Raw genomic sequence first — 15,782 nt, forward strand, 5'->3', positions numbered from 1 at the left:
AACAAGTCGTTTCACCCCCCTTTTTTTCTGGGAAAACCCCGGGGGGGGTTAAAAAAGGAATTTTTGGAAATTTTACATGTCTACCCAAGGTTAGGAACCACTGCATTAGAACACCTCCACCAGAAGACGCCTCCAGCCAGCCCTGGCTCTTCCTCTCACCCTGCCTCCATCTGCCATTGGCTGCTGTGGTTTCTGCTCTCTGAACCACAACAGGGACGAGCCATCACTGTTCAAACACTTGAATTCTAATAATAATGTCAGGAGTTAATGATTACTCCTTATTTGATTTATAAATGTCTGAAATAAACAGAAGGCATGAAATCAATAACAAGAGCCAAAGTCTTGATCTTATATAGTGTGGGGTTTTGAATTTAGGCAGTGGATCCAAAGGTGAGTAGATAGGAGTAGCAAAGAGGGAGTGGTGGACGAGGAGTTGGACAAGAGCAGAGTAAGTTTGGCTTTGTTGTTGTTGTTGCCAGAGGCCGCTTGGTGCTTTCGGGGTTGATGACTGCTCCTCTTGGCTGCTGCCATGGGCTCTGGCAGATGGCTCTGTAGACAGAGGCTTTCTGTAGCTTGAGCTGAGTCACTGAACTAGTTGGGGGCAGTGCCTCCTAGTCCAAGTAGATTCTGAGTCTAAAGAGAGGTTGCAGTTCAGAGTGAATGGAGACCAGGAGACAGGATATCTATGGGGTTTGCCATTCTGGTTAATTCTAAATCTCTTTTCTTGTCATTTGAATCCATTGGTTTGGGTCCTATGCCAGCCACAGAAAACAAGTTTGCCTTATCTTTCTCATGAACCTCAAATACATGAAACACCTCTCAGTAATCTCCAGGCTAAACATACCAAGCTCTTTCAACTCTCATGCTTTCCAGATGTTTTATCATCTTGGTTATCCTCCTATGGGCACATTCTGTTGTTTAGTCGTTCAGTCGTGTCCGACTCTTCGTGACCCCATGGACCAGAGCACGCCAGGCCCTCCTATCTTCCACTGCCTCCAGGAGTTGTGTCAAATTCATGTTGGTTGCTTCGCAGACACTGTCCAGCTATCTCATCCTCGGTCGTCCCCTTCTCCTCTTGCCGTCATACTTTCCCAACATCAAGGTTTTTTCCAAGGAGTCTTCTCTTCTCATGAGATGGCCAAAGTACTGGAGCCTCAGTTTCAGGATCTGTCCTTCCAGTGAGCACTCAGGGTTGATTTCCTTTAGAATTGATAGGTTTGTTCTCCTTGCAGTCCAGGGGACTCTCAAGAGCCTCCTCCAGCACCACAATTCAAAGGCATCAATTCTTCAGTGGTCTGCTTTCCTTATGGTCCAGCTCTCACTTCCATACATCACGACAGGAAAAAACCATAGCTTTGACTATTCGGAATTTTGTTGGCAAAGTGATGTCTCTGCTTTTTAAGATGCTGTCAAGATTTGTCATTGCTTTCCTCCGAAGAAGTAGGCGTCTTTTATTTTCGTGGCTGCTGTCTCCATCTGCAGTAATCATGGAGCCCAAGAAGGTAAAATCTGTCACTGCCTCCATATCTTCCCCTTCTATTTGCCAGGAGGTGATGGGACCAGTGGCCATGATCTTAGTTTTTTTGATGTTGAGTTTCAGACCGTTTTTTGCACTCTCCTCTTTCACCCTCATTACAAGGTTTTTTAATTCCTCCTCACTTTCTGCCATCAGAGTGGTATCATCTGCATATCGGAGGTTGTTGATGTTTCTTCCGGCAATCTTAATTCCAGCTTGGGATTCCTCCAGTCCAGCCTTCCGCATGATGTATTCTGCATATAAATTAAATAAGCTGGGGGACAATATACAGCCTTGTCGTACTCCTTTCCCAATGTTGAACCAATCAGTTGTTCCATATCCAGTTCTAACTGTTGCTTCCTGTCCCACGTATAGGTTTCTCAGGAGGTATATAAGGTGGTCAGGCACTGCCATTTCTTTAAGAACTTGCCATAGTTTGCTGTGGTCCACACAGTCAAAGGCTTTTGCATAGTCAATGAAGCAGAAGTAGATATTTTCTGGAACTCTCATTCTACGGGGGCACATTCTAGGTTGTCAATATTTTTCTTGAACTATGGTACCCAGAACTGGATACAGGTGCACAGGTGATGTCTGAGCAAAACAAAATCTAGTAGTACTGTGACTTGATCTGAATCTTCTGCTTCATGCAGCCTACTGTAGTATACCGTTAGCCTTTTGTTGTTGTTGTCGCCACGTCGCACTTCTTGCAGATTACACGAAGTTTGTATTTCTCTCTTCTTTAGTTTGTTTTGTTCTAATTCTCTGACCAGTTAATGTAAATTTCAATTCAGATCCTACCTTCTGGATTATTAACAACATCTCCCAGTTTCCTCTGATGCAGATTTGATGATTTACACAATACCAATCCCAGAATAGACAAGTACCCCACTTGTCAGAAGTCACCAATGGTGAGCAGTCTTTGACTATGGCTTGTAAACCCACTACAAAGCTGCCCAGCAGAATAGCAGCTAACAATTGCAACAACACCATCAGAGCTACGAAAAACAGAATATCAGGTACAGCATACATAGAAGTGGTGTACTCTTCCCTTCTTCTGAGGGAGCCCTGGGACTGTGCAGCTTGCCCAAGGCCACATAGGCTGGCTCACAGTGGGGAATTGAGCTCCCAACCTCTGGCTCTTCAGTCAGATACTAAACTACTGAGCTATAAGTGATATTGCAGTGATGTGCGAGCCAGTGCTGTACAGTGAGGTATCAGCTAGGAATCAAGAATATTACAGAGGAATTTGTCCAAAGCCTTGCTGAATTCAAGATACGACACATTCACAGCATTCCTCTGATCTATCAAGCTTGTTATTGTAGCAGAAAAAGAGCTAAGATTAATCTATCATGACTAGCTTTTGAAAACCTCTTGCTGCTTCTTAACAATCTCTATGTTTTTTCCTAAATGCTCACAGAGCAATTCTTGCATTATCTGCTTTGGAACCTTTCCTGTTATCAGGGTCATTGACCCACTGCTAGTTGCCCAGAGCCTTTTTTCACCTTTTTGAAGGTGGAGATAGTATTTGATTCCCTCCATTATTCAGGAACGGCACTTGTTCTCCATGAATCCTCAGATAAGAGGATCTGAGATTACACCTTTGCATTCTTTCACTACCATTGGACATAGCTTAACCCAGTGGTTCTTAACCTTGGCTTACTCAGGTGTTTTTGGACTGCAACTTCCAGAAGCCTTCACCATCAGCTGTGTTGGCTGGGGTTTCTGGGAATTGCAGTTCACAAAAACCTGAGTAACCAAGGTTAAGAACCACTGGCTTAACCGGTCCTGGTGCCTTTAATTCATGTAAATTATCTAGGTGTTATCTAAGTGTTCCCCTTTCCCTGCCTTGGGCAAGAGCTTTTTTCATTTTACTTGTGCAAAGTTTCAAGAGAACACAGAAGCAATAGGTGCTGAGCAGTTCCACCTTCTCTCTGCAACCTATGAAAATTTCCCATCCTCTCCATGCAGCAGAACCACCATTTTTGAGAGTGTGAGAGGTATTCAGTGCATTGCCTTAAGTGTCATGCATGGGACTATTTCATTATAAAATCACTGCGCTGTGATTTGACTCACCTTCCTGTTTTGAAGGTTGAAGAGCAGCGGCAGTGTGAGAGTTATTCAGTGCATTGCCCTAAGTGTTATGCATGGGACTATTTCCTTATAAATTCGCTGTACTATGTGTCTAGTGCAATAAAGACAAGGCTGGGTGTAGAAGGGAGATTTATTCACTTGGGGCTGAGGTGTCTGACCAGAAGAAGCTGGGAGAAGCAGAGAGCTGAGTGGATGAAGGTAAGTGAATAAGGCCTCCAGAAATCTCCTGCTAGTGACCCACTTCCAGTATAATTTCTTTTTTCTCAGGGGCAGCAGAAGACTCTGGGAAATCATCTCACAGAAAATATTTCTTGCAACATGCCATCAAGTCATTTCTGATTTATGGCAACTACATGAATAATGGATCTTGCAGGTTTCTGTCATTAACACCTCTGCTCAGGTCTTATAAGCTAAAGACCATGGTTTCTTTTCTTGAGTCACTCTATCTCATGTTACCTCTTTCCCTTTTCCTATGCTTTCCAATTTTCCAGGCAGCACTGTACCCTTACACACACACACACACACACACACACACACACACACACACACACACACACACACACACACACACACACACACACACACACACACACACACACACACACACACACACCATGAATCTTATCTTCTCATGTTGTGTTCAAAGCAGGGCGGCCGCCGTTTAGTCACTTTAGATTCTAGTGAAAGTTCAGACTTAGTTGGATTTAAAACCCTATATATTTGTGTTTCTGGTTGTTCCTTGAGCTCCATAAAGCTCTCCGCCAATACCAAATGTCAAATGAGAGGGCTTTCTTCACCATTCTGCTTAAATGTAATCCAGCTAGCTGTCTGTATGATATGACTGGCATACAAACCGACCGGGAGATAAAATGAATCCTGCTGGAAACTATTCTGTTCCTCCATAACCTAAGATAGCAGTAGTCGCTTCTTCAAAATGTAGGTTAGTTATCAGGACAAATCCGAACGGCGATGAAAGCAAAGCCGGATTGTTTGCGAAAGTGTTTGGGGGTTGTTGTTCGTCGTCCCCCCCCCCCTTGCGTGTCTGATCCTGTCAGGCGACTGCCACCCGCGCGCCTCTCACTGCACTGCAGCGCCCGGGACTTTTCAGACTTTCGTTGGACAGCTTTTCTCCCGCGCAGTGCTGAAGGCGACCTTTCTCCCTCGGCGGCCAACTGGCAGCCCTGCAGACCGACCTTCCCTTCTCCCTTAGAAGAGACGACCAAGAGGTTTACCACAGGTGCGTGGACACTTCTGGCGAGTTGGGGAACGGAGAAGGGAAGTCACGTGACCGCTCACCACCGTTTCCAGTCGTCGTAATTATATGGAATCCATATTGTTTGAAGGGCAGGGAAAATCCCGTTCGCTCTCCTTGGCGCCTTTCTTTAAAGCGGGGCAGAAGCTCTGGTAGGGTCCAGTTTAAATGGCCGTGCGTGCAGAACTGGTCGTGGAATCTCACCTAAAGTGAGCAAACCGTTCAGTGCCTGTGCGAGGATCGTTTGAAAGAGCTTAACAAAAGGCGAGGGTATGCGTGCCTTATAGGCTGTCAAGTCACATCTGCCTTATGGCAACCCTCCTAAGACTTTTTAAGGTATTGAATTATTTCCAGAGTGGGTTTAACATTGAGTTTTTGTGGCTGAGTAGGAATTCGAACTCAGGTCTCTGGAGTCCTAATCCATCACTCCGTTCACTGCACTACCCTGGCTCTTAGCAATGGGGAGCAGGTGAGAAAGCAAATGGGCTCTTTCAGGACCGGAAAAACGCAACCCTTGGTGAAGTTAGTATTTTGTTTTATTTGCTTATTGTATTAATTTCTGACATTCATACACTTTAATAAAAATATTTTCTTTTTCTTTATAATTTTGATGAAGCACTTTGGAATATAGAAGCAAATAGGCCACCAGGGCTTGCTCATGAGATTTCGCTCCATGAAGCTTCTCTGGCACTGCTCAAGGTACTACCTAGTACCCAAAGCTAGTCACATGATTTGGACACCTAAGAGGTAAAATCCCACAAATACCTTCCTCCCTTGCCTGTTTCCTTTGTTCGTGTCACAAGTGTCACCATCAGGTAGTGTTTGCCCAGTAACAGGCAACGTTGAGAGCACTTTTATTGTTCATTTATTTAAAATATTTATATGCCACCTTTCCCCTAAATAAAGGATGCAAGGTGGTGTACAGTATTTAAAAAAAAAGTTAAAAGCTAGAAGAATAAATTATTATATTAAAAAAGAATTAAACAGATATCAACTAGGGGCAGCTAACATCAAGTCTCCCATAGTACATGTTGAAGGGCATTGAGTAAACTGACGTAACATGTGAATTTTCCTGTTCTGTTTCAGTGCAAAACCCCAGTTCTGCCAACTCTGACCCATAGCTTACTGTATTAAATGACTTCCAAGTAAACCAGTTCTTCATGTGACTGGAAGCTAGACCTTTCCAGGGTTCCATCCATTTTAAGAGGTGGTTAGTTCTTTCTTTACACATTAAAAGTCCTGGCATTCAGGACTCCGTTCATTCAAATGGACCTACTCTAATTGTGACTTACTTTATAATTGTTACTCCTTGTCATCTCAGAAACATGATACCATAATCTAGTCCTAAGGCTCATAGTGGGCCCTATCATTAGAGATGGTTACCATAGTCAGCAGATGCTGGAGGAGATAGCAGTTTGTCATGCGGTTTACCGTGTGTCCTCTAGTCTGCTAGCCTGTCATCCCCAGATGTTGTGGGACATGATTTCCCACTGTCAGTGTTGAAGAAAATTGTAACTACCAGCCCATTTGGCTTAGGTACATAGAATAGGAAGAAGCATCATTTTATTCTTCACTTAAAAGAGAAACATGTGTTTCTTTCTATAGAGCAGGGGTAGGCAGAGATTGTCCTCCAGATGTTATTGGTCTAATCCTTGTGATATTTCAGTGTACAGAGGGTTTTGCGCACAGATAAAGGGCAAAAGTACTATACAAGAGATAGAAAGGGGAACCAAGCACCTCCCTCACTGGTTCTAACGGTTTCCAAACTTATTTTATATGAACCAACACTTGCTTATCTTCCCCAGGTACTGTCAAAGGCTGGCTAACATGGTTCATCTCAGCGTCACCCCTAAAACCTCACTAGCTGATTCATCCCTGTGGATTTGTGCCTCTGGTCTGGCTCCCTCCCAGCCTGTGACCCTATTTGCATCACTGACAGATGAAAAGGGAGTGAAGTTTGAAGCCAGAGCCTTCTACCGGGCAAACAGTGCTGGAGAAGTGGATGTGAAGCAGGCACCCGCTCTGGGCGGGCACTATCAAGGTGTGTGGCCCATGGGCCTATTCTGTTCCCTGAAGCCAGAGAAAATGTTCTTCAGATTGCTAAAACGTGATGTGGTAGGCAGCCCTTTTGACATCCAGGTCAGCATCTTCAACTCTTTTGTGTTGCTGGACTCACCCACTGAGGCACCACTTGCAACTTGTACTGTGGAAAGATGGTTTGTGGCTCCCGGAGTGGAACGTTTCCAGATCAGAAAAGGCAGAGTTCGGGGGGCCCTTTATGTGCCTCCAGGTAAGAAAATGCTGTTTTCTCTCTCTCTCTTCCCTTCCTCCATTGCTGTTACTCACCTGCAGTACTAAATAGTTAAGTATGGTCTGGCAGCATTCAAGCATGGCAGAAGTTATCTGGGCATGAGCTTAATCAGTACCAGGATGATAAACCTTCCTAACCCATATCAGCTTATAAAAATAAAGTGGAATCCACAAATGGAGAACCTATGGCCCTGCAGAGATCAATGAAATATTCCTTCCTTCATTTCTCATGCCTGGGCAGGATAAGGGAAGCTGGAGTCCAATAATACCTGAACCGGCAGAGGTACCCCCAGACCTTCTCTATCCAATGCACTCCCACTTCTTCACTAGTTTTTTTCTTCTCTGGACAGATCCGCACCCTCTTCTCCCAATCCTTTTAGAAACTTTCCAACAGCTCTACAATTCTTTCCTTTTCTCAATATTGTGTGTGCATTCATTCATTCATTCATTCATTCATTCATTCATTCATTCATTCATTCATTCATTCATTCATTCATTCATTCATTCATTCATTCCTTTAGTCAGTCAGTCAATTTATATTCTGCCTATCTGGCCAAAGGCCACTCTTGACAGTTCACAGCACAGAATAACAAAATGACAATATACATCATAAACTCATAAATTACAAAACTAAACAAGGATGATCAAAATCAGACAAGTTAAAATTACTTCTAAAAATCTGAACATTAAACCTTTAAGTTGGTGGCAAACAGTGGCTCGCAGTTATTACACAGGATTCACATAGGCTCCGTGAGAGAAGACTACTTTCAGTCCATCAGTTACAGCCACTTTGTTTCCTGTCCCTCCAAGTTTCTGCAGTAGCTCTGAGAGCAAGCTTCTGGATCTAATCTTGTTTAACTTTGTAAAACCAGGCCACCAAGTTATGTTTACAATTAAGTCCCTTCTTGCTGCATGGTGGTGGTGGTGCTGGTTGAACCGCAGAAGCCTCTGTGCAGTCGTAAGATCAAATCCACCCGACGGAGTGAGTGCCCATCGCTTGTCCCAGCTCCCACCAACCTAGCGGCTTGAAAGCATGCAAAATGCGAGTAGAGAAATAGGTACCACCACAGTGGGAAGGTAACGGTGTTCCATGTCTAGTCGTGCTGGCCACATGACCACGGAAGATTGTCTTTGGAGAAACGCTGGCTCTATGGCTTGGAAACGGAGATGAGCACCACCCCCTAGAGTTGGACATGACTGAACAGATTGTCAAGGGGATCTTTTACCTTTACCTGCTCCATGTAAGAAGAGTGGAATATGAATCTGATTAAATACCTACAAGAACCATGCAGCTTTATTCCACACGAGTGGTCTATGTTAGTGGGCCATTTCAATCTCCCAGCTGCTATGGGCCATACATATTTTGGGAGATTAAAAGAATGTGTTGGGGAAACACATTATTTAAAGGAGAATTATACTCCCTACAGGTTTTTGGAACCATGGGGAGATTGGGGGGCCACAAGTACCTAGTGGGCCCAGTGATTCCCTTTCCTGGTCTATACATATTGTATGATGTACAAGCTAGGACTGAGACTAGGAAGGGCAGCAGTGAAGGAATTAGAAAAAATCATTACAGGTAAAGATACAGTGGTGCCTCGCATAACGAGCGCACCGTTTAACGACGAATCTGCATAGCGATCTATTTTTTGGGATCGCTAATGCGATCGCATTGCGATGTTTAGATAGGGTAAACATCACATTGCGGTGATCGGTAAGTGTTTCACTTACCAATCTTCGCATTGCAATGTTTTTAGAACAGCTGATCGGCAGTTCAAAAATGGCTGCCAGGTGCCCAAAATGGCCGCCACAAGCATTTTTGTGCGGTTTTCTCGCTTACCGAGGCGGCGAAAATGGCAGCGCTGTGGAGGATCTTCGCTGAATGGTGAGTTTGGGCCCCATAGAAACGCATTTAACGGAGTTGAATGCGTTCCTATGGGGTTTTTAGATCCGTTTAGTGATGTTTCCAGATAGCAACGATTAATCCGAAATGGATTAACGTCGCTATGCGGGGCACCACTGTATGTCACTGGAGACAAAGACCAAGATCATGCACATTCTTGTACAGTGGTGCATCGCATAACAAGTGCACCGTTTAACGACGAATCCGCAGAGCGATCTGTTTTTTGCGATTGCATTGCGATGTTTAGATAGTGTAAACATCGCATTGTGATGATCGGTAAGCGTTCCGCTTACCGATCTTCTCATTGCGATGTTTTTAGAACAGCTGATCGCCGGTTCCAAAATGGCCGCCGGGTGCACAAAATGGCCACCACAAGCATTTTCACGCGATTTCCTCGCTTACCGAAGCGGCGAAAATGGCGGCCGGATGGAGGATTCCCGCTTAGCGGTAAGTTTCCCCCCCCCCCATAGGAACCTTTAATGTGTTCCTATGGGGTTTTTCCATCCGTTTAGCAATGTTTCCGCATAGCGACGATTAATCTGGAATGGATTAACGTCGCTATGCGGGGCACCACTGTATTTCCAATCAACATGTATGGGTGTGAAAGCTGGGCAGTAACAAAATCTGGCAGGAAAAAAATGATTCATTTGAAGTATGTTGCCGGAGGAGAGATTTGCAGATACCCTGGATTGCCAGAAAGATGAAGAAGTGGGTCCTAGAGAAATCAAATCTGAACTATCTCTGGAGGCAAAAATGTTGAAACTGAAGATGTCCTACTTTGGGCATATGATGGGGATTCTCTGAAAAAGACAAAAATGCTGGGAAAGGTGAAAGGCAGCAGGAGAAGAGAAAGACCAAATACAAGCTAGACTGACTCCCTAAAGGAACCCACAGGCTTATGTTTACAAGAGCTGAACAGGCCAGTTGAGGTCAGGACATTTTGGAGACCATTCATTCAAAGGATTGCTCTAGGACAATGGAGACGTGATAGCACATAACAACAAGAACAACCACCACCAAGCTAGATCACACATTTAGATCTCAAAATAAAGGCAAGCACAGCTAGAAGATGTTCTTTTTTCTTTAAAACCAGTCTTGTGAGCCATTCACATAAACCCATGAGTCAGACTTCTTTTAATCCACATTTACTTTACATTTAATTTTCTTCTTCTTCTATAAATATGAAGCGTCTCTTAAATCCGGATTCATACAGATCAAGGGTTGGAAGCATTAGTCTTTTTTTGCAGTACAACTTCAAGAATCCCCTCTTCTCAGAAAAAGTACTCCACAAAGGTGACATTTCCAAGCTTTGTTAGGCTTGATATGGTAAAGCTGAAGTTTCTGAAATGCAGTATCTGTCTCTTTGATGATAGATTTTTGTGTGTATATGTGATATCACAAGCTGACTGAATAGCTGAGTGAGTTTGTTATTTGGCTGTGGTGCTGGGAGTTGTGAGTTCGATTCCGCATTGTGAGAAGAGCCAACTTTTGTGGTGTTGGGCAAGCTGCATAGTCCCCCGCCAAAGAAGGAAACAGTAAACCACTCCTGATTGCTGTCTACCAACTAAAAGTCAGAATTGACTTCGAATCATAGAATCACAGAGCTGGAAGAGACCACAGAGACCATCAAGTCCAACACCCTGCCATGCAGGAACTCCATCAAAGCACTCCCGACCGATGGCCATCCAGCCTCTGCTTAAAAACTTCTAAAGAAGGAGACTCCACCACACTCTGAGACAGGCTATTCCACTGCTGACTACCTGACTGTCAGGAAGTTCCTCCTGAGATTCAGGTGGAATCTCTTTTCCTGTAGTTTGAAACCATTGCTCCTTGTCCTAGTGTCTGGAGCCCTGGAAAACAAACCTGTCCCTTCCTCAGCATGAAAACCCTTCAAATATTTAAACATGGCTATCATGTCCCCTCTTAACCTTTTTTGTAAGGCTAAATATTCCCAACTCCCTAATCCGCCCCTCATAGGACATGGCTTCCAGACCTTTGACCATTTTGATCACCCTCCTCTGGACACATTCCAGGTTGTCAACATCCTTCTTGAATTGAGGTGCCCAGAATTGGACACAATACTCCAGGTGAGGTCTGGCAAAGGCAGAATAGAGTGGTACTATCACTTCCCTTAATCTACTACACACTATACTCCTATTGATGCAACCAAGAATTGCATTGGCTTTCTTGGCAGCCACATCACACTGCTGACTCATGTTCAGTTTGTGGTCTACGAAGACTCCTAGATCCCTTTCACAGGTCCTGTTGTCTAGCCAGGTGTCTTCCATCCTATATCTGTGCAGTTCATTTTTTCTGCCTAGGTGTAGGACCTTACATTTCTCCCGGTTGAAATTCATTTTGTTAGTTTTGGCCCAGGATTCTAATCTGTCAAGGTCATTTTGAATTTTAATCCTGTTCTCTGGAGAATCAGCAACCCCTCCTAATTTGGCATCATCTGCAGATTTAATCAGCATACTCTCAATCCAAGTCATTGATAAAGATGCAGAATAGCACAGGGCCCAGAACAGAACCCTGAGGCATCCCACTAGTTACCTCTCTCCAAATCCACCGAACAGTAGCACTGTCTAGCCCACATTTTGCTAGCTTCCTTAGAAGAATATCATGGGGAACTTTGTCAAAGGCCTTACTGAAATCAATATATGCTTGATGGCACATTAAATTTTTCTGATACCACCACAAGCATTTTTTTTCACTTCCTCTTCCTCCTCCTTCTTCTGTCACAGATTATTTTCCCTTGCTCTTCACTTAATGCTTGCACTCTGTCTCTTTGATTTCTTTGCAGGGCCTGGGCCATTTCCAGGCGTGATTGACTTGTTTGGTGGAGTTGGTGGTCTCATTGAGTTCCGAGCCGGCCTTCTGGCTAGTAAAGGCTTTGCTGTGCTGGCCTTGGCTTACTTTGGATATGATGACCTGCCACAGAGCATAACAGAATTGGACCTGGAGTATTTTGCGGAAGCATCAACCATGCTCTTAGAACACCCTAAGGTATGTCAGGTGGCGGTGGTGCATGTTTCCTTTAGAATCATTAACAGACACAAAAAGTCCTCATTTACTGGATTGGATAAAATAAATTTCTAACTGTTTCATGAATGTCAGATCAGTGTATTGGAAGGCGGGAGTACGGAGGAAACCGTGGCTGAAATCCAGCATTGAGTCACAACTAGAGAGTAGGCCCATTAAAATAGCAGAGATTTGTTGAGTCAACACCTATGTAAGTTCCATTGATTTAACGGGCCTACCCTAGTCATGATTACTTGTTAGATTTCAGCCAATGTATTGCTTCCTTTACTTACAAACTTATTGTTCTAAAGTAAGTTTACCTTATCAAAGTCACATTCTGACCAGGTCAGAGCAGAAGTTCATAACATTCAGAACATAACAATTTTTCTTTCCCTGGAGGGGAACCATTTGTCTTCCACTCCTCCCTGGCAGTTTCAGCAAGCAGAGAGAGATAAGGGTGTAAAAACCCTTCCTTTTGCCCAGATCATGGTAACCCCTGTGCCATTGGGGGCAAAGTAACTCATGCAGTTGCACACCCTAAAGGACTATGGCCAGGTGGACTCAGGGAGGCTTATCAGTGTGTGTGTGTACATCCCTGTCAATCATTTATACAATAAATCTGCCAAGGCACCTATGCCTTTCTATCTTCATCGGGATTCAAAAGAATGAAGGGTCATTTCTCCAGCAACCAGCTAACATACACTTCTAGTCCACAGTATTTTCAGCTGTGTTTATCCCTTGTTCTGGAACCAGAATGGTTCACTCAGTGTTCCCTTAGTAGTGTGTTTCTGGTACCCTCTCAACTGAGGAAGAGGAAAGGATATAAGGGACCATAAATAAAGATTAGACAGTGTGACATTAATGCAGTAGGACCAAGCAGAACTAACACAGTTAGTGCTGAGTAGCCCTTACTTCTTTAAGCATGGAGAGAATCTCCAACCATCATTTTGTCTTTTCTTTTACTTAAATATATTTATGAAGTTTCAAAGCACAAAACAAATCACAGTTGATATTCATACTCTTCACACATTTATTTATATAATAATATGTACAGTATTTATATTATGATAGCAAGCAGGTAGGTACCAGCACTAACTTGTAAAAAGCCAGATAACAACAATAATAATGGTGATGCTGATGACAAAGGAAAAAAGCAGAAAAATTTTACAGAAATATTGAGAAGAAAACCTACAGGTGAACTGCATCCTGAAAATTAAACCGTTTCCATCTCTGTATACTTTTATTAATGGGAGTCTCTTCCTTGCCATTCCTGAACAGGCTAGTTTTGTCTTTATATGGATTTATGTGCCTTCTTACCTACCCAGTTACTGGTTTCAGACATTGATTGGACTAAGACAGCTGCTCCCAGTTCAGTGGGGAAAGAAATTCATTACCTGTAGGCTAGGTACAATGTACAGAACCCTTCTTACTTCTGAATAAATACCTTTAGGTTTAGCATGAGTCTTCCAGAAGGGAAGCCTTAGCACTCCAGCTACTTCAAGCTTGAAGCAAAGTGCTCCCCTCCCTACATCATGCAGCAATAATATCAGCAAATACCCGCAATGTGGAAGAAGAGAAACCACACCCCATCACCATCAGAGGAGGACTGGCAAAAGTCTCTCTTGTACCCCACCCCCATTAACAAACTAGCTTTTTACAAAGCCAACTACTGTATTTCCTAAATGGCTAGCTCTGAAAGATCCTCAGAGCCAAGCTGTTTGGACTATAAAAATTGCTCCTGGCACCTTGCTGACTAAGGCAACTGCCTCACACAGCCTTCTAAGGGACCCTAGTTTTACTTGCTGTTTTTGCATTACCATCTCTCAAACCTTTGATGTAGTAATTCATTTAAAGCCCCTCCTTTCTCTTTCTGTATGTTTCCCAGGTAAGAGGCCCGGGACTTGGAGTCATTGGAGTGTCCAAAGGAGGAGAAATTGCACTAGCCATGGCCACCTTCTTAGAGCAAATAGTGGCTACTGTGTGCATCAATGGGCCCACAAGATTGCATGGCACACCACTCCGCTTTCATGATGTCTATATGCCTGCTGCCCCCTATTGTCCAGAGAAGTTTCTAGTCACTGAAATGGGAATCCTGTCCAACACCTATGGTGCGCAAGATCCTGAGGATGAATCCTGCGTCATCCCTTTGGAAAAGGCCCAAGGGCACATACTCTTTGTAGTGGGAGAAGCTGATGCTAGCTTGAACAGCAAGCTGCATGCTGAGTTGGCCATCGCTAGAGCCAGGAAATATGGGAAAAATAACTGCATTTTGCTATCTTATCCAGGCGCTGGGCACCTAATAGAATCTCCTGGCTCCCCACTTTGCTTTAGCTCCTTCATGCGGAATTGTTTTAGACCTGTACAATGGGGAGGCAAGTTAGAACTCCACGCCAAAGCTCAGGAACACTCCTGGAAGGAGATCCAGAAATTTTTTGAGCTTCATCTTGGCCAGTCAGGAAGTAGTAATTTGTGATGTCCCAAGAAGTTCAGTCCACATCTGATTGTTCCTTATAGTCCTCCAAATGTGTTCAAATAGGCACACTCTTGCAAATTAAGAATATTCTCTTTTTTTCCAGTCCTTCAGTAAGGTTGGTTGGTGTCTCTGTGATGTAACTGCCATTCTCAGGATAGGGATAACTTGAAATTGTTTGATCAGAATTATATCTCAGGTCTGGTATGCCAGGCCAATATATATTTCAATATACTGTAATTTGAAAAATAAAGCAACCCGCCATTATGAAATACAAAGATCACTTACCGTATCAAAATACAGTATATACGTAAGAAAGAATCAGCTGCAGCAGCTTGTTTGCCATCTTTTTGTTGCATAGGTTTACTGTTTCTCTTTTCATTGGCATACTCATTTCTCTAAAAAGATGAGGTTCAACATGATTGGGTTGGGTCCTTTTTAAGGAGAAAGGCTGGGTATAAACAAATGTACGTCACATACACGACTGGGTAATGAGTATAGTCCTGTCCTTACTTACACGAAAAGAATGTTGCCATCCTAGGCACATACACATATCCTAGAGGTATCCCCATTGAATTGAATGGGCTTACTTTTGAGTATACATGTATAGGGTTGCACTAGGATTACATTAAATTTTGTGGGATAGTTTTACTGAATGAAAGTACTTATGGTTGATACAGAAGTGTACACCGAGGTACTTATGTTATTTGGAATGTGCTCTGGTATAGAGTGCAATAATAATAATAATAATATTTTAGAACAGAGAGGTACATTGAAAACTAGAAGAACTACAAAGCGTGACCTATGGTAGTACAGATTTCTAGATCTACCTTAAAGATATTTGGTTACTCACATACACATGAGTGCCTGACATTCTAGCCCATGTATCTGTTGATTCTTCCAGTACTGTTACTGCAAAATGTAAGTAAATAAATAAATAAATAGTACATGCCATCAAGTCAATTCTGACTAATAGCGACCTCTTTTTAGGGGTTTCTAGGTATAGAATACTCAGAAGTAGTTTATCAGTCCCTTTTTTTTGGGGGGGGGGACTGTGCCTCTTACCCAAGGCTACATAGCCTGGCTCTTTTCCAAGGAGGCCCAGTGAAAAACCAATTCCCAACCTCTGGCTCTACAGCAAGACACTTAATTCACTGTAAGTAAAACAGTTTGAAAATAAAGTTACAAATATGTCACAAAATGTAACTCAGTGGTGTGCTTT

The 15,782-nt window shown here is 43.3% G+C and overlaps 1 protein-coding gene across 5 annotated transcripts; it reads left to right on the top strand.

Moving 5' to 3' along the window:
* The first annotated feature begins 411 nt into the window (after nt 1-411).
* On the top strand, nt 412-15,761 carry BAAT (bile acid-CoA:amino acid N-acyltransferase). 5 transcript variants are annotated; one of them, XM_020792470.3, is made up of 4 exons: nt 412-448; nt 6,665-7,149; nt 11,873-12,075; nt 13,976-15,761. In XM_020792470.3, exons 2-4 carry the CDS (start codon nt 6,687-6,689, stop codon nt 14,561-14,563), a joined length of 1,254 nt encoding a protein of 417 aa, XP_020648129.3. In that variant the 5' UTR covers nt 412-448; nt 6,665-6,686; the 3' UTR covers nt 14,564-15,761. The 5 variants fall into 5 exon arrangements, with proteins under 5 accessions (XP_020648129.3, XP_020648126.3, XP_020648127.3 ...); XM_020792467.3 differs by lacking the exon at nt 412-448 and adding an exon at nt 3,588-3,805; XM_020792468.3 differs by lacking the exon at nt 412-448 and adding an exon at nt 4,684-4,844.
* Nucleotides 15,762-15,782: the final 21 nt, after the last annotated feature.

This window comes from Pogona vitticeps, chromosome 1 (assembly GCF_051106095.1).
Source record: "Pogona vitticeps strain Pit_001003342236 chromosome 1, PviZW2.1, whole genome shotgun sequence".
Taxonomy (NCBI): domain Eukaryota; kingdom Metazoa; phylum Chordata; class Lepidosauria; order Squamata; family Agamidae; genus Pogona; species Pogona vitticeps.

Excerpts from the sequence above, each read along its gene's own strand:
- BAAT (XM_020792463.3), top strand. The coding sequence starts at position 5,518 with ATGAGATTTCGCTCCATGAAGCTTCTCTGGCACTGCTCAAGGTACTAC. Across the intron at positions 5,607-6,664 it reads ATGATTTGGACACCTAAGAG|GTACTGTCAAAGGCTGGCTA; the intron begins GTAAAATCCCAC and ends TATCTTCCCCAG. Across the intron at positions 12,076-13,975 it reads TGCTCTTAGAACACCCTAAG|GTAAGAGGCCCGGGACTTGG; the intron begins GTATGTCAGGTG and ends TATGTTTCCCAG.